The following is a 19,649-nucleotide window of genomic DNA, read 5'->3' on the forward strand; positions in this document are numbered from 1 at the left end:
ATTCAATCAAACTAAGTTTGTTACATGTTTGATGGTATGATTGTTTTTGACTGAGGATAAATGCCTCCTATTCTTGATGTCTTCGAAGCAGTAGTGGGAGACACAAGGATGATGGGGGACCAGGCTATGATGACGGGGGGGTGTGTTACCAGTTTCCCATGTTTGAGACGACACGCTGTACTTATCATGTCAGTCTCCCCACTGGGCTCCAATTACTTACCAGATGCTCCGTTCCCATTCCACCAAGGAACTTTACAGTTACCATAAGACCGATGGCTGCCTTATCTTTCCCTGTGTCTACAGGACAGTGTGAGAGAAAAACCATTAGATCAATGTAATGTTTCACTAAGAAAATATTTAACAGGAGCAAATGCCATATTCTGAAGGTACTGTAAGACTATGAGTTCAGTATTGTGTAATTCAAAGAGTATTTGGAGTAGAAACACGCAGGAAGGGGCTTCAGATGAGCTTGTTTATTGAGGCTATGTACAATAGCGCTTCATTACATGATCCACCTCTAGAACTGTGTACAACATCCCTCTTACAAAACAAATCACAAAAGCAGAACGCCATAACACGATGTGAATCGTGGGGAGAGAGATAAACAGCGTATGAATGGGATTAGAGAGCACAGATGTACAATAGCTGCAGCAGTAGTAATGGAAGTAGCAAGACACAGACCAAAAATGTTTTTTGTTTACTCTCCTCATGAGCTCAATTCCAGCCCAGGGTCCCCCAAGTTACCCAACTGACCCTTAAACTACGGCAGATATTTTTTTGCGTCGGAGAGAAACAACGAGAAACTGAAAAGGAGAGATTGCAAACTGAAGATTCCCTTCCTGATTATCACATTTGTCTTCATTTCCTCCAAAAATATGAATATACAACAATTGAAGAGAGATCAACAAGTAGCAGCCAAGACAGTATCTAGAAGAGCATCACGTCTATTGCACAGACATTTTTTGCTTTGCTTCCTTTCCCCTTCACACCTTGTATATTGTCCTCCTGTCTGACCCCAAAAGTCCTGCTTTTAACCAGCTCTGGTCCTGTGCTGAAGCAAATGGCAGCACAGCCACAGAAGTACACTGCGATATAAATTAGCTTAGTGAGAACAGAATACATGTCATACTGATCCTATCCAGAGGATTTGGGCCCCTTGAGAAGAGAATAATGCTCTCCTTATATGAACTTTACCCTAAAAATCAGTGTGTGTGTGTGTGTGTGTGTGTGTCCATCCTAACTGCACAGAGCATTTATAACATCCTAACTGCTCAGAGCATTTGTAACATCCTAACTGCACAGAGCATTTATAACATCCTAACTGCTCAGAGCATTTATAACATCCTAACTGCTCAGAGCATTTATAACATCCTAACTGCACAGAGCATTTATAACATCCTAACTGCACAGAGCATTTATAACATCCTAACTGCTCAGAGCATTTATAACATCCTAACTGCACAGAGCATTTATAACATCCTAACTGCACAGAGCATTTATAACATCCTAACTGCACAGAGCATTTATAACATCCTAACTGCACAGAGCATTTATAACATCCTAACTGCACAGAGCATTTATAACATCCTAACTGCACAGAGCATTTATAACATCCTAACTGCTCAGAGCATTTATAACATCCTAACTGCACAGAGCATTTATAACATCCTAACTGCTCAGAGCATTTATAACATCCTAACTGCACAGAGCATTTATAACATTCTAACTGCACAGAGCATTTATAACATCCTAACTGCACAGAGCATTTATAAATCAGAACCCACACCAGTCACCAAACGAAGTAAATAAAGATATGCAGTACCAGTCAAACATTGACACACCTACTCATTCCATGGTTGTTATTTTTTACAATTTTCTAAATTCTAGAATAATAGTGAAGACATCAAAACTATGACATAACACATATGGAATCATGTAGTAACCCCCCCCAAAAAAGTGTTAATACATTTTATATTTGAGATTGCTCAAAGTAGCCACCCTTTGCCTTGATGACAGCTTCGGAACACTCATGAAACAGTCTTGAAGGAGTTCCCACATATCCTGAGCACTTGTTGGCTGTTTTTCCTTCACTCTGCGGTCCAACTCATCCCAAATGATCTAAATTGGGTTGAGGTCAGGGGATTATTGAGGCCAAGTCAACTGATGAAGCACTCAATCACTCTCCTTCTTGGTAAAATAGGCAGCACACAGCCTAGAGGTGTGTTGGGTCATTGTCCTGTTGAAAAACAAATGATATCCCATCTGGTTTACGCTTAGTGGGACTGGCGTATCGCTGCAGAATGCTGTGGTAGCCATGCTGGTTAAGTGTGCCTTGAATTCTAAATAAATCACCAACAGTGTCACCAGCAAAGCACCCCCACACCATCTCCTCCATACTTCACGGTGGGAACCACATATGCGGAGATCATCCGTTCACCTACTCTGCATCTCACAAAGACACGGCGGTTGGAACCAAAAATCAAACATTTGGACTCATCAGATCAAAGGACAGATTTCCACCAGTTTAATGTCCATTACTTGTGTTTCTTGGCCCAAGCAAGTTTCCTTATTATTGGTGTCCTTTAGTAGTGGTTTGTTTGCAGCAATTTGACCATGAAGACCTGATTCACACAGTCTCCTCTAAACAGATGATGTTGAAATGTGTCTGTTACTTGAACTCTGTGAAGCATTTATTTGTGCTGCAATTTCTGAGGTGCAATTAACTCTAATGAACTTATCCTCTGCAGCAGAGGTAACTCTGGGTCTTCCTTTCCTGTGACAGTCCTCATGAGAGCCAGTTTCATCATAGTGCTTGATGGTTTTTGTGACTGCCCTTGAAGAAACTTTCAAAGGTCTTGAAATGTTCCAGATTGACGGACCTTTATGTCTTAAAGTAATGACGGACTGAAGTTTCTCTTTGCTTATTTGAGCTGTTCTTGCCATAATATGGACTTAGCCCTATTTGGTAAAATTATATCTTCTGTATACCACCCCATACCTTGTCACAACACAACTGATTGGCTCAAATGCATTAAGAAGGAAAGAAATTTCACAAATGAACTTTTAACAAGGCACACCTGTTAATTGAAATTACATTCCAAGGTGACTTCCTCATGAAGCTGGTTGAGAGAATGCCAAGAGTTTGTAACACTGTCATCAAGGCAAAGGGTGGCTACTTTGAAGAAACTCAAATATAAAATATATGTAGATTTGTTTAACACTTTTTTGGTTACTACATGATTCCATATGTGTAAATTTGTCATTTTCATGTGTTCACTATTATTCTACAATGTAGACAATTGTAAACATAAAGCAAAATCCTGGAATGAGTAGGTGTGTTCAATCTTTTGACTGGCACTGTACATAGAATAAAACAGAGATCCATGTGCTCCTGTAACATCATTCATACTGAGATGAACCATATAAATAAAAACTTTCTGCCACGACTACATAAATACTTTGCATTTATCAAGAATAATTTCAAAAGCAAGCATTCCGTCTGAAGTAACATGATTGGATAAAACCACCACCACCATAGTTATGTTTTAGTTCAGGGATATTATATCCATACAAAAAAAAATACACGATTTGGAAGGGGGGCAAGAACACAAAAGCAGGTGCTTAATCAAATAACTTACAACATTTTAAAATGATACATTTGAGAAAAATATTATATAACTATCCCTCCACCCAAAAAGCTAAGAAAACATTGTAACAGAGAGAGAACTAACATGTGCAGTTAATATGCTTGTTAAACAAAAATGGGTCATACATGTTTGGCCTATAAATAAACTGACCAAGGATGACAGGGGAGAGACCATCTTCCCCCACAACATTATTGCCCATTTCATTCAATCATCACGAGCTTGTAGTTTGCAAAAAATCCAAGAAGTCCAAAAGAAGAGGAAAGTCATAGGTGATTTCTAAAAATAGATTATGCATTCAAATCAAAAGTGCTCACAAAGTGAAGATATGAAAAGTACATCATCTGAAACATACATTTCCATATGGTGGAGGATTTCATTTTTGTTCTGCATTTCCACACTGTTGTCTTCCTGAAGACGCACAACACGGTGTCCAGTCTAACAAAATATGCTTGTGTTACTCACAGTAAAACAAATCAAACTAATATTTATTCCCCAAATACAATTTGGATAAAACAGAGCCATTTGCTATTTGCATAGCTCCTGCAACGGCAACCACATATTGATTGCAATCTTCTGCAAAACGGAAAAGCGGTTGCTGTAACTTTTAGTGATAAAATACTGAACTGTTACAAACATTTAAACTCACATTTTCAAGTGATAGAAAAAAAGTTAAAGGTGCCCTGTAATGTCAACAAAAGCAAAATTATAGAAGGCAATAGAAGGCGATCCTCAATGCAAATTTCACCATCTAGCTTTCCAGCTTCCCTTTAAAAGTATAATTTTAGGAAAACTAAACTGCTGTTCTTTGGGACAACAAGAGTGGTCTCCCCAAACCAAGTATGAATTGCGTGACCAATTGTTTTACAAATCAACAATTTCACCCAGACCGCCTCAGCTGATCTTCAGAAGGGAACCTTCACCCCACAACCCCCACAGAAAAAGGTTCTGAAGCCCATCCCTCGTCCTTGTCCTCTCTAGTGGAGCGCCTCCACACAGATCTGCTCCTCTGTGATGTCATCCAGCAGCAAGGCCTCCGCTGGGCTGCATATGTCACTGTCATAAACCTCTGTCCCCAGTAAGGCCTCCTCCAATGCCACCCCCTTATCCTTGAAGCCATGTGGTTCCGAGGGGGAGGTGCCGGTGCTATCCACAGACTCCAGGTCCTCGATGCCTGCCCGGTAGTGAATCACGAGCAGGGTGAGAGCCTGGAGCCTCTCCCCAGACTTGGCCAGGGCGGCCGTGATCAGGGCCTTCCTCCGGGCGTCCCCAGTCTCCCTCTCCTCCAGCATCAGGGCATTGTTGTGCTCCAGTTCCTGGTCGATCTCCTGCTGCAGCTTGTCTAGCATCAGCTCCAGCTTTTGAGAGCGCTCGTCAGTGGGCAGGCCCCGGTAAAGGTCGCGGCCGATCTCCTTCACTGCGATAAATACACTGTCGTCAAGTCCTCCCTCCCGCCGTACAAGCTTGGTGCTGCCGCCGGCTGCATGCTTGGAGGGGCTGGCCCCAGCGTAGGTTTCTGTATCGCTGCCCTCGTTGTCAGAGATGTCGGGGATGTGCACCACATCTGGCACATCAGCCGCTTGCTCTGCCAGCCGGCTCTTTGGCACCTGGCGCAGATTGAGCAGACGGGAGCCGGTGTTGATGATGTGGCGGCTGAGGCCCGCAGTGGCGCGGTTGATGGTGGATTTGGCCTCCGGGTCGGCACTGCGTCGGTCGGTGGCGGCCACGCAGAAAGGGTGCTCGGCCAGGCACTTCTCTTGGCACTTCTTGTGGCAGACATAGGAACAGATCATGCACTGGGAGGCAGCCTTGGTCCACACCTTCTTCTTGCAGTACTCGCACCAGGTGGGGTTCTGGAACTGGGTGTCCTGAAAGTTGTGGCGCACCTCCACCAGCTGTATGGCACTGTAGGCCAGGTCGTCACGGGGAACAAAGGAAAGCTGTTCCCTCTCCCTTAGCTCCTCATCCGGCATGCTGGCCTTCTTTTCACCCTCCATCAGCCCACCACACATCTCTGACTCTCCATCAGCCAGGTAGCTGAAGTTGAGTGTGACGTCTCCGTAGCAGAGCTTCTCGTTGAAGCCCTTGTGGGTGCTAAGGCTGCGCAGGGCGGTGCGGCTGACGCTGGCCCTGGGCTCTGGGGCTTCCAGTCTGAAAGTGCTCTGGTACTCAGACGAGGACAGACACTCCAGGGCCACATGCTCCAGTGTCAAGCTGACGTGGCCCAGACACAGCAGGCTGCCCAGCTTGAAGGGGTCTTTGCACCACAGGGCCGTGTTAAGGTACTTATGGTTGCTCTCCACCGCTAACACCACAGAACCATTGTCCCAATGGGCCGTCCGGTTGCGGAACATGATCTCTGAGGACTCCCACATTGAGTGGTCCTCCATGATGTCTCGGGTGATGATGGAGCTCTCAGACACCTTGTCTTTGGCCAGGTCCTGCTTGCTGGGAGCGGAGGGGGCCCCTGGTGGCTCTTCGCAGGGCTCGGGTGGTTTGACCGCCGGCTTTGGTTCGGGCTGTTTCACAGGTGTCGTCACAGCACTGCCTTTGTCACCATTGCTTCCAGTGGAGTGTGTAGGAGTCTTTTCTGGAGTTTTCTCAGCCGCGGTGGTAGCTTCGCTCCCCTCCAGCAGACTTTGTGTTTCAGAAGAGGCTGACGTTAATTTAATGTGGGGTCTAGGGGGCACCAGCGGGCGAGTGGGTGGGGGTGGAGGGGGGACAGTGGGGCGCTGTGGCCCCTCTCCTGGCTCGCCACTCTTGTGTGGTGAGTGCTTTGGTGTGGGTGGAGGTCTGACCGGTGACTGAAGCCCTGCCAAGTTCAGTTTGCGGTTGAGGATGGGCGATATGCTGCCAAGGGGTTTGGAGGCCAGATTGGCCACAGTCCTTTTGGGGCTTTGGTTTACTGACAGGAAATCCTCCTTGGCCTCGGCGCTGCTGCTAAGCAGGCTAGACTTGGGGTCTGCAATCGACTCTTCAAACTCAGAGTCCATGTCTCTGCTGTCGGATATGTCGGCGAGGGCGGTGATGGGTGCCGGGTCCTCCTCATAGCCCCCCGGCGGGAGGATGAACCCGGGCTCCTCCAGCTGGCCCAGCCCCTCCTGAAGGGCTCCCAGGCCAATGGTGGTGCTCTGGTGACGCACAGGCCTCTCATACAGGACCAGCACTCTGTCCCCTGCCTGCTTCAGCAGTTTGGGCACTTGGACAGAGGATGTCACTTTGACACCTGCCCAGAGATAGAGAACATGTTAGACTCATATTGAGATAAACAGTACAACTGAACAACATACATCCAGTATTACTGCATGCTGCTGTTCTTAAGTCACTTCAAACATCCTCAGGGTTGCCAGATCATGCCACAGTCGGTTTACTTATGCTGCATGGCCTTAGTGTCTTACCGCCGATGGCGATGAGTCGATCGCCCCTCTGTAGGTCTGCCAGGGCAGCAGGAGAGTTGGGAGTGACTGTCTCGATGCCGACATGGACCGCATCACCCTCACAGTCGGGGATGTGCCTGAATGTCATACCCACACTGCCAAAGGGCCCTTTGATCACCTCCGCCTGAAACACACAGAGAGAAACAAAACACACTTAGTACTTTCAACTTAGGATCACTTTAAAACTAGAATCCTGAAGTGAAAACAATAACAAAGTGTTTTGCTAAAAAGCTAAGAAATGTAACCACTCTCAAATGTATAGATAGAGCTATGGATGCATGGACTGACCATCCATGATATAAAAAATATATACTTTTAACCATGTTTTGAGGCTATACAGTGTTTGTAAGTAAGCTCATAAGGCATTTATAAGTTATATTCTACAAGAATGAATGGGTATATAGAATAATGTGTAAGTCCAAAAATGGATGTAGCAACTAAGGATTCTAACTTTAAGCTTGCTATGGATATCAGAACATTGAAGAAAATACAGTAAGCCAAAGTATCACAGAACAGTTAACACCCTTACAGCATACAAATATTCGACAATATTAGTATTCAACAAATGAAGAAGTTCATTTCTAGACAGTAAGTAAACACTTGACTTCTTGTGAAGAAGTCTTCTCTATTTATAGCAGTCGACTATAAACATGTTGCCTGACTACAATATTTCATTTTGAAACGTTAATAAATACATGCTGTGTTAATTTTGGCAGGGTTACCTGCCTACAATACCCACTGTAGTGTGCGTAGGTCTCAAGCCCATAGTAAGTCAATTGCGCTAACTGGCTAGCTATTAATGTTAGCTAGCCAGATATAAAATTCTCCATGGCTATCTACCTTGGATAACATTGGTTTTAGGTCATTTTAGCCTGTTCTGGTTAGTTACATTATTACGATTCACATATAGCTAGCTGATAGTTATGATGTAAAATGTTTTCTTTGTGTACATCTTGTTTCGTCTCTGTTATCATTGTCCTAGCTAGAAGAAGGAATGTTTCAGTGAATGGGTAAGTCCACAGTAAGTCAATAGGGCTAACTGGCTAGCCACAAATAATTGTTAGCTAGCTAACCATGAAGAATTGACATCTACTTTACCTTACATACCTTGTTCAAACCCCCGAGCTGACAAGGTACAAATCTGAACAGGCAGTTAACCCACTGTTCCTAGGACGTCATTGAAAATAAGAATGGTCTTCTTAACTGACTTGCTTAGTTAAATAAAGGTAAAATTTAAAAAATTGTTTTGTCATTTTTGCCTGTTTAACTAGCTTAAACGATTCATATACAGTGCATTCAAAAAGTATTCAGACCACTTGATTTTTTCCACAATTATTCTAAAGTGAAATAAAAAAAATACCATCAATCTACAGTACACACAATAGCGCTATGGAGCAGGTTTTCATCAAGGATCTCTCTGTATTTTGCTCCGTTCATCTTTTCCTCGATCCGGTCTCCAAGTCCCTGCCGCTGAAAAACATCCCCGTAGCATAATGCTGCCTCCACCATGCTTCACCGTAGTGATGGTGCCAGGTTTCCTTGGCATTCAGGCCAGAGAGTTGAGTTGCTTCAATATATTCACAGAATTTCCCTTAATCATGATGCAATCTATTTTGTGAAGTGCACCAGTCCCTCCTGCAGCAAAGCACTCCCACAACATGATGCTGCCACCGACGTGCTTCACGGTTGGGATGGTGTTCTTCGGCATGCAAGCCTCACCCTTTTTCCTCCAAACATAACGATGGTCATTATGGCCAAACAGTTCTATTTTTGTTTCATCAGACCAGAAGACATTTCTCCAAAAAGTACGATCTTTGTCCCCATGTGCAGTTGCAAACCGTAGTCTGGCTTTTTTATGGCGGTTTTTGGAGCAGTGGCTTCTTCCTTGCTGAGCGGCCTTTCAGGTAATCTCTAGGAGACAGAACGCGTCTCCTTCCTGAGCGGTATAACGGCTGCGTGGTCCCAAGGTGTTTATACTTGCATACTATTGTTTGTACAGATGAACGTGGTACCATCAGGCGTTTGGAAATTGCTCCCAAGGATGAACCAAAGGTCTACAATTTTTTTGTTTTAGGTTTTGGCTGATTTCTTTTGATTTTCCCATGATGTCAAGCAAAGAGGCACTGAGTTTGAAGTTACGCCTTGAAATACATCCCCAGGTACACCTCTAATTGACTCAAATGATGTCAATTAGCCTATCAGAAGCTTCTAAAGCCATGACATATTTTTCTGGAATTTTCCAAGCTGTTTAGAGGCACAGTCAACTTAGTGTATGTAAACTTCTGACCCACTGGAATTGTGATACAGTGAATTATTAGTGAAATAATCTCGTCTGTAAACAATTGTTGGAAAAATTACTTGTGACATGCACAAAGTAGATGTCCTAACCGACCTGCCAAAACTATAGTTTGTTAACAAGAAATTTGTGGAGTGGTTGAAAAAATGAGTTTCAATGACTCCAACCTAAGTGTATGCAAACTTCCGACTTCAACTGTATGTAAGCAAGGTTTGAAATGATCATGTTGTTTTAGTCAAATATTAAAATCGGACAATTTGCAGTCTACAAATTATTTGTAATTATGTTCCGGCTCCCTGACTATCTGCTCAAGAAAAAAAATCCTGCCTCCTGTTGAGTCATGCTGATGGCAGAGTCAGCACGAGTCCATGGGCCCATCCTGCCTGGTGTCAACGGTACAGACTGGTGGCAGTGGTGTAATGGTGTGGGGATTGAGCAATGTTTCCTTGCCTTGAAGAAAATGAAATACAGAGATAGAGGTGCTAGTGTCAGAGGTTACGTAAAACCAAACGGTTTTACTTGGCTCGCTCGGTTGTGGCTTGACAAGTCAAAATAAAAGCATAGCTACAAATAGAGGACAATAGAACAATTCAAGTTGGTTTAGCAATGGCAACTATACTTCAAATGAGTAGGCAACACTCACCAATAAGCCTTCTATCCTCAACAGCTCAGGCCAACATTGCTGTTCTGCAGAATGGATGAGTTGTGTGTTCCACCTGGCCACCACATTCAGCAGCGTCTTTTGCGCATCACACAATGTGCAGGTGATGGGTTGAGTGAGTGGAAGCCTTTTCTGTTCACATAGCTTTTATGGCGATGTGGGCGCCGTCTATTGCTCCATTCGTATTTGGGAACCTATTGATGGCAAAGAAACACCTCAACTTTAACCTGTTGTGAGATGGTGTATGGAAATTGTATGCAACTGTTAGTTTTGCTAATGATCACATCCAAAACACAGTCCGTCGAGCTGTGAGATGCCGATCGGTAAACTCCTGCCAAAAACCCTATGGTGGAGAGCACTTGGATGTGCACCGGAGTGGCATGTGCTTGCCTTTCTAAAGTAGGTATTAAATCCTTACAAAAATTCTATAACATTGGTTTGGGGAAACTGTCTGATGATCCAATTTGTACTTGTCGCTAAAAAGTCCCACCTGTCTCTAAAAACATGCTCTCTGCAAAATACAATAACAGCTCTCATTCCATTTCCCCATTTCCTTTAATTGTATTTCAACAATGGCTTCCCTTTCACACGTACCTCTAATTTAACAAATAACTGTACTTTAGAAGGATTATTATTGTAACAAATGCACTGTCAAGATATGTTGCATGACTTCACAATCAAAATTGATTACAATTTCAACATATATTTGACCCATTCACTAGGCTACGCTTGACCAGCAGTTCCCGTATTCTGACCAATCGACACTGTGCGTACGCATGGTCATGGATGTAAATTTACACACACTCTCAAGCAAACGTTCATATTGATAAATCTCACACTTTGCGCGGAAATGATACCCTGCATCGTTTACGCACAGATTTGTGCCTACAGATGATTGATAAATGAGGCTCCTGGAGTTTACCAGCTGCCTCAATCACTGTCACAGCGCACTGAGAACAAGTCACGTATCCACCATTCACCGGTTGTGACGTTGGTGCAACCTGCTTTGTGTCTCCCTGGCCCAATACAACATGACAGCATGTGTCGCTAAAGTGCAGTCCATCTAAAGTTGGAGTCCCCCTCTATTGTATGCAGATCCTCATAACACCATGTCATCATGGGACAATTCCAACTATCAACATCGTGCACACACCAACACATCTATAGAATTGTGGAGGAAGTTGATGAAGTCGGTCAGATCTTGAATGAGAGTTCAAATGTGATGAGAGATTGATGGTTGAGGGAGAAGGGGAGACAGAGAGGACTGAGAGAAGCCAGAGAGACTGAGACGAACAACTGTAATTTCCCAGCTGTCATTTGGCATAATTCTCAAGGAGGGCACTGATCAAGTTAGGGGCGGGGATGAAAAAGCAAATGATCTATATGAGCTGGCAAGCCGAGGGGGGTTGATTCACTTGAAGCTGACGGATGATTTCAAACCTGGGATGGGAACCTTTTGGAGATAAAGAGATGTGGCTACATCACAATGTAACACTATAGGCAAGAACAGATCATAATGGTTTATATTTCTAATAAAAGTTTCAGGTATCATCAGAAAAAGTAAAATGGTAACTTGTGCTTTTGACGTACATTTATTTGACTATTTTATTGTTGGAAATCAAATGATTGTGCAACCATAAAGAACTGCAGATTATCTTGACTATGTTCACACATGTTGCAGATGGTTTAAAAATACTTACAATACACCAGAAAAATAAAAACACAGTTGAGGTGTGAACCATGAAAATAGCCTTTTTTTTTTAATTAAAAAATAAAACAAAAAACAAAATCGGTTTTATTGTCACATACACCATATAGGTGCAGTGAAATGTGTTGTTTTACAGGGTCAGCCAAATTAGGGTTAAGTGCCTTGCTCAAGGGCACAGACAAAATAAAATATTGTCAGCTTAGGTTTTCAAACCAGTGACCTTTCGGTTACTGGCCCAACGATCTAACCGCTAGGCTACCTGCCGCCATTATATGGTGTGGACAGCAGTTTTTTAAGTTAGTCCTATAACCTGTTTATAAATCCTGTGGACCCAGGAACCTGCCTTTTCATTTGAGACATTCCAAATTCATTTAATGCAGGTCTCTGCCTCACGGCTGAACTTGATCTGGCCACGTTGCTCCCCTTTCCTAGAATGTCCTAACGACATTTAAAAGGCAACAGGTGTTTGTCGGGAAACTAGGAGAACCGCAAAGCTAACAGTAGCTGTAAAGACAAACTGTGCACAAGAGCCAAAGTCATCAAAATTGTGCAAAGGTCAATGATGAAGACCACTGTGTATCTAAGGATTAAATGTCAGGAATTGTGAAAAACTGAGTTTAAATGTATTTGGCTAAGGTGCATGTAAACTTTCGACTTCAACTGTGTAAATATACACACACACACACACACACACACACACACGCGCGCGCGCGACACATATATTCTTACACAAATATATATATATATATTTGCAAGTGGCAAACAGAGTTGACAGCATGCTCTTGTAATATTAGAGGAGGAAACTACACATTTTGTAGGTAAGTCAAACTATGGGGGCCAATCTTGCCAAAGAAAACATGTTTTCCCCTTTTCTAAAATAAGAGGCCAGTGAGATTCAGAAGAGGGTCTGAAAGCAACACATACCGTCAGCTCCAAAATGATTGAAACCCTTGATAAAAGACGAGCAAACTCGACTTCAGAAAATAAATATACAAAATACTGTATAATCTATATTTTATGCCAAAAGAATTACACTAATACAATTGCTCAGAGAAAGAGATATTGTTTAACAAGTCATATTTACTTTGTTTTTATTGGCACCCTTCTTTTAAATACCTTTACCTTTAAATACCCTTACCTTGCAAACATAATGGCACTGGGCCTTTTAATAAAATGTTTTAGGAGATTGGAGAACACATTGGGAGGGATTTAGACAATTCCTCCATAAGTAATCTTTCCAGATTCTTGATATCCTTCATCTGTGCTTATGGACTGCCCACTTCAATTCAAACCACAGGTTTTCAATGGGGTTCAAGTCTGGAGACTCAGATGGCCATTTTGCAAAATGTTGATTTAGTGGTCAAGTAACCATTTCTTTATGGATTTTGATGTGTGCTTGGGGTTACTGGCTTGCTAGAAGATTCACCTGCGTCCAAGTTTCAGCCTCCTGGCAGCGGTAACCAGGTTTTTGGCTAAAATGTTGTAGTACTGTGTAAAGTTCATGATGACGTAGACCTTAACAAGGGCCCCAGGAGCAGTGGAAGCAAAATAGCCCCATAACGTCAAAGATCCACCACCATATTTTACAGTAGGTATGGGTTAATCTTTCTTTCGAAGCCAAACCCACCACTAGCCCAAGAGCTATATTTTCATGTCATCCAACACATGTAAACGCCTGGAGTATGCTAAACGGTAATGGCACTTGGATCGGAACCTGTGCTGGGGTCAGATTATATGAAAATATAGGCCACGTACACCAGTGGTGGAAAGCTGCATAAAAAGAAAAGGCCATACCTACTGTAAAATACATGGACTTGTTCATCAAAATCTCTTTCTCTGAGTAATTGTATTAGTATAAAATATAATTTAAAAAATGTAGCATGCAATATAGCTCAGAAATGTTAATTGTATTATTTATTTTCATTCAGTCTTTTTCGTTTATCTATCAAGGGTGCCAATCATTTTGGACCCGAGTGTACATAAAGCAATTCAAGCTCAACATTTAGCATGGCAGAGTGAATATCAAGGGTGCCGCCGCTATTACTGAGGCTAATATCTTCTTTGTGCCAGGAGCGGAAACGCTGTGTGATCTAAACCGGAGGCTTTCATCTGAGAATGTCTGCATCTGAAAGCATTGCAATCCACTTCAGTCGCTGGTTATGATGCAAATCACACACAAGGCTGCGACTGACAAAAGACAATTTAACATCAGATCGAATGGTCTGCTATACACTGCTGTAGTCACGAAGCAAATTCAATTGACTGCAAACCATCAGCTGGATCCTCATGAGTTTCAGCATCCAACCTGAAGAAACACTGATCTCTGAACTAGACATTCAGTCTAAAACCTCACAATTCTAAAAAGCATTAAACAAAACTGTTTATGGTACTGCAGCTTATCAACATTTTGTGATGATAATGCTCGCCGGGGTCCTCCCGGGTGGCGCAGTGGTTAAGGGCGCTGTACTGCAGCGCCAGCTGTGCCATCAGAGACTCTGGGTTCGCGCCCCGGCTCTGTCATAACCGGCCGTGACCGGGAGGTCCATGGGGCGACGCACCATTGGCCTAGTGTCGTCCGGGTTAGGGAGGGCTTGGTCGGTAGGGATGTCTTTGTCTCATCGCGCACCAGCGACTCTTGTGGCGGGCCGGGCGCAGTGCGCGCTAACCAAGGTTGCCAGGTGCACGGTGTTTCCTCCGACACATTGGTGCGGCTGGCTTCCAGGTTGGATGCGCGCTGTGTTAAGAAGCAGTGCGGCTAGGTTGGGTTGTGTATTGGAGGACGCATGACTTTCAACCTTCGTCTCTCCCGAGCCCGTACGGGAGTTGTAGCGATGAGACAAGATAGTAGCTATTACAACAATTGGACACCACGAAATTGGGGAGAAGATGGGGTAAAAATCGCCCCCCCCCCCAAAAAAAAAAAGATAATGCTCGCCGGGTCAAGGAGGGTTAGGCTTGAAGCTCATCAGTTTGCCTTGAATAGGATTTGTAGAAAATCGGTTTATCTGATAGGCATGTCACCTCTTGAAGGCTCTCAAAAATGAGACTCTATACAAAAGAAGAAAGCAGAGATAATACCCTCTGCTATGACTGTTCTACATGCCCTGGCAGCAAGACCCTGAGATAGACATCCTGTGTGTGTCCATGTCACTGTTTTCCCCCAAAAATCCTAACCCACTCAGAGGAGTCATTGAGTGGCAATTATGGGTAATTTGCAAGGATGAACGCCGACTAAAGGGCAATTATGGAGGAGACAGTAGGAGCAGTGGGGAGCGGCGTATGATTCAGCCAGGCCAATAATTTCAGGGAGCAGGTAAACAGATGCTGCCGCTCACCAGGGCCGTGGCGTGCAGTGCTCCGCACCACATCAATTTAAACTGATGCTGTACACGGTCCCTATAGATCAGCACGCCTGGCCCACAGATGGCCTACCTGCCATGAACTAAAAAGAGGCACACCAAACACACACCTCCCTGAGGAGGAATATTCATTGACCAGCATTAATGTCCCCTCGAGCTGTGTGTACAACATGGTACCATTGTCTTGAGTGACATGTGATTACATTCATAGGGGTGACGTAACACTAAAAAGCTTTACAGTTAGATGACCAAGTCGTAGGCTGCAGCAAAATAATACAGGGTTGAATACATCTATGCTTGCAGTTACAGCACTTCAAGTATTTATACTGAAAAAATGATTGCCTTGCACTGAGTGGAAATCATATGTTTTTCAGTACAGGAAGTGAGGTGAGTCAACACCATTGATGACTAAATACAACTCCACTACGTCCTTTATTCAGTTACTGTTCACAGGGAAACAAGTAGTGAAATCGTAAACATAAAACTGCAGGATGATTCACACAAAAAAAACAGTGTCCCCACAAATACAATTGTATGCTCTGCTAAGCAACATTGCCTCTGAACAGAATGCACAGACATCAAATTGTACGCTGCAATTGTAATGACAGGCCGTCTGACAGAGTACATTGTGAGAAACAAATGACCCATGTAGCAGATGCCAAGAGATTGAGAGGCGGCGGGTAGCCTAGTGGTTAAGCGGTGGAAAATCTGTCGATGTGCCTTTGAGCAAGGCATTTAACCCTAATCGCTTCTGTAAGTCACTCTGGATAAGAGCGTCAGCTAAATTACCAAAATGTCAAATGTAAATGAGCAAATATGCCAAGTTGAGGCACATGGATGGGTGTGTGTGTGCTGACGGACAGTCATTGAAGCTATTGTGCTCAAACACAGTAGCCTTGCATATATACCTGTTGCACGAGCGACGCTGCTGTTCAATCTACCTCTTCATCCACCCCCTGGGTCATTCGCATATGAGAGCAGAGTTTTTTTTTGTTTTTTTTGTGAAGTGCAAATAGTGCCTTCTCCCCTCCCGCACAACACACACACACGGTGGACACTGACAAGAAAGAAAACCCCTAATGAATTTAGAAATAAGACCGCTGTTCTCTCCCAGATGTTCATTAAAGAGTGTTTGTCCCTGGCTCCTTCAGAGTTATGGTCTACTGTACATCGATGATTCATTCAACTAACATAAGAGAAACCAGCACAACCTCTTATAATCCACCAGTGCTGCTGCTGACACAAAACAATTATATTCCTTTCAGCTTGATGTTAGTATCCAAATATTAATATAAAGTATATCTACAGTATGCGTCAGTAAACACTTTTTTATAATTTAGAAAAAAAATTAAGACTGAATATCAACCATGGTGTTGGACAAAAACAGACCTGAAATTCAACTAATGAAAAACCATGTGTGCCAAACAGGCCTTTTTTTATGGCACTTTTCGTGCTTAAAGTTGTTTTTAAATGGCTTTTACCCTCAAATGACATTGTTTTATTATTTTATGTGGGTGCTTAATCTCAAGCGCGAGCTGAAGTGACTGAGTAATCTAGTTAACATTGACAGAGAACAGACAGCTCTTGGTTTCTTCTCACTGAGGAGAAAAACAAACAGGAAGCGTAGCAACAGTGAATGGCCTTGGTGTAAATAGAACAATTTTCTGCCTATTTCAGCAAACCTCTCTTTTATCTGTGCTGCCATGAAGAACAAATGAAAGGTTAATATTACTTATTTTGCAGGTATTCCTGATTAAAATACACATTCGTCTGTAGCCTTGTCCTCCGCTTGAGTAAGAATACAGTTGGCCATTATCTTCTTTGATTCATCACAGTATCTATTTAAATCGCACGTTGGATTTTTACTTAAATTAGTTTGTTGATAATGTGTGTGTGTCTTCTTTGTTATTGTGTAGCCTAATGAAATTGTGAAATTCTATGACAGAAATTTTAGATAAATGTTCAACTTCAGCACTCCCTACATCAACGTCCATGTGTAGACTGACACCATGCTAGATGCCAAAATATAAGCAGCAATATCATGACGTTAGGCAGCAAGAGGTAAAAAACTAGAAAGGTTAGCCAAAACAAACACATAGTTTCAGTGGTTTTGCACTATTCTGAAAAATTATAAAACATGTCAACGATACTAGCCCCTTACTTTCCTTCTGCCTCAAATTGTTTCATATAATACCCTGTATAGGACAGGTAGTACCACAGTCATAGCTTAACCAGCTTCATCTATATTTCAGTTTGTACCTCTAAAAGCACATGTTACACTCTTGTAACATGTGCTTTTAGAGGTACAAACTGAAATATAGATGACCTGAGAGGGCTGGGGCTTCTGCAGAATGGCTGAACTTGAAGCTCCTCTCGGGCTGGTCCAGGGGGTTGCACGTGAGCAGAGTGTCTGCCGGATGCTGGTCGGGGCAAACAAATCCTTTTCCCTGTCACTGGGCTGCCCAGTAATCTAATCTAATGCCACATGTCAGATCGATTTGTGTATGCTTATAGGGTACAAGTCCCTGCAAGGCATGCAGACAACTACTGCAGGGGGTCTGCGGCCAGATCTCAAAATATATTTAAAAATACATGTTTATGAATATTATTAAAAACAGATTAAACATATTTTGGCAAAGGGAATAAGTTGAGGGTGTAATACAGTATTATGGATCTAGAATTTCTGTTCTTTCCACCAATTATCAATGTTTTCAACTCAATACTTGTTGTTTTCCCCAAAATAAATACATTAAAAAATATATATATTTTTTTTTCTTCACATGCTTTAAAATGGCAAAGTTCTCCCTCTGCCTCATGGAAAAATGTGTTGAATTTCAGGATATTAGCTTTAAAACTGCATCAAAAAAAATCTCTGCCACATGACAAAATGTCACTTGGTGGTAGTCAATTTAAATGAAGCATTAGTGGCCTCCACTAATAATTAAGTAATTAAGCTACTATATTAGTTATTTTAGAATGGGAAGATGTACCCAAATACATTTAAATAATACAAATCTAGAAAAATTGAGTTGACAAAGCTTGCGGTCTAATTTATGATCGTGTTTGTCATCAAAAGTTATTTGAATTTTAATGTTTGCACTGTGGCTTATGATAGGAGGCCGGGTTCAAAAGCAAGGGGACAAAAGAGTTGTTATGGAGAAGAACACAAAAAGGTACTCATGCCCCCCTCCCCTAATTTGCACTTGCATATACAGCCTCCCCTGTAGGTTCTTCACCCACACGTAGTCCACAGGTCTGTTTATAGCAGACCCATTGTCCTTCGCACCCAGATAATAATCTCTCATCAGCAGCGGTTTTCCCAAATGGAAATAAAACCACCACAAAGACACAAAATGTCCTTCCTCTCATATCAGCAATTTCCTTTCAAACAGCAATGACACACTTTTATTTTCCTTATCACGTTGGCATTTAATTATTTATTCTTGGTCCTTTGAGCTCCAACGTGCAGCTTGTCAATCAGGCAAATGCAGTGTTAGCCTGGTCATATCCTTGTCTGAACTTCTCAAGTGGAGGCTCTCTGTGGGATCGCAGGTGCTACTCAGCTCTCTGGGACTTCTCAATCCTGACTTGCCTGATTAACCCCTGGCATTTACTTAGCTTACCTTAGGAGCTGATTGGAGCCCGTAGGTAAACAGCAACACAGTGTATTAGTCTGGTCCAACCACAGTGTATTAGTCTGGTCCAACCACAGTGTATTAGTCTGGTCCAACCACAGTATATTAGTCTGGTCCAACCACAGTGTATTAGAACATCCCCTGCCAACCAACCCTTTGAACCCTACCAGAGCAGACATGGAGCCAGTCCCATAGCAACCCCCTCCAGCACCAGTCTCTTCATTTGTCTCTTAGCCTTCCTGTGTACTATCAGAGTTTTGGATCAGAGGAAATGCAAACTGCAGCAGAAAAAAATTCTAAGAAAAGAAATTACCATCAATTTATTTCATACTGAATGAAGTTAAACTGAGGAGAAAAAAACATGGCCCTTGTCAGAGGAATATAAGCTGATCATAAAACTAAACAGTTCTCCTTCAGCTCATCTGAGCAGTTTGCCAACTAGTGTGATCTACTGTAGGCTATAGCCTAAGATCCATCTGCTGTGAGTTTATACCGGTACTAATAAAACAAGCATTGATTTGCTGTGCCACAGCAAAAATCAATATTTTTTCTTTATTTTTCTCCAACATCATAGTATTTCTACCAAACTTAGTTGTAATAAACTTGTGTTATGCTTTTCTTCAGTAAATAGATCTGTTTGGGTACAACAACAGCTTTCTAAAGGTTATGTAGTTCTTTGTGGCACTGTGGCAGCCAAACCTGCCTGCGCATGAAACACAGAGCATCGCATTTGGTTAATTTCCTCACAGTATTGATGTTTCTTTCAGAACCTGGGACAATTCTGACATATAGCAGCAAATAACGTGAGGTCATTCACGCTCGAATGAGTGATGCTGTCCAAGGTATCAGATGAAGGCATTCCGAGCCCAAATGACAGGAAGTCAGTAATGTGGTTGTAGCGAGGTCTGT

General features: G+C 42.7%; 1 protein-coding gene across 1 annotated transcript in view; it reads right to left on the bottom strand.

The window, feature by feature from the left end:
* Nucleotides 1-3,256: 3,256 nt before the first annotated feature.
* Nucleotides 3,257-19,649, bottom strand: part of LOC112254084 (PDZ domain-containing protein 8-like) — a 62,972-nt gene continuing 46,579 nt past the window's right edge. The window contains exons 4-5 of the mRNA XM_024426319.2: nucleotides 7,043-7,205; nucleotides 3,257-6,870 (exon numbers count right to left, since the gene is read on the bottom strand). Of these exons, the coding sequence (XP_024282087.1) occupies nucleotides 4,622-6,870; nucleotides 7,043-7,205 (2,412 nt within the window). The 3' untranslated portion in view covers nucleotides 3,257-4,621. The remainder of the gene's footprint in view (nucleotides 6,871-7,042; nucleotides 7,206-19,649) is intronic.

The sequence above is a fragment of the Oncorhynchus tshawytscha genome, linkage group LG01, assembly GCF_018296145.1.
Source record: "Oncorhynchus tshawytscha isolate Ot180627B linkage group LG01, Otsh_v2.0, whole genome shotgun sequence".
NCBI classification, from domain to species: Eukaryota; Metazoa; Chordata; class Actinopteri; order Salmoniformes; family Salmonidae; genus Oncorhynchus; species Oncorhynchus tshawytscha.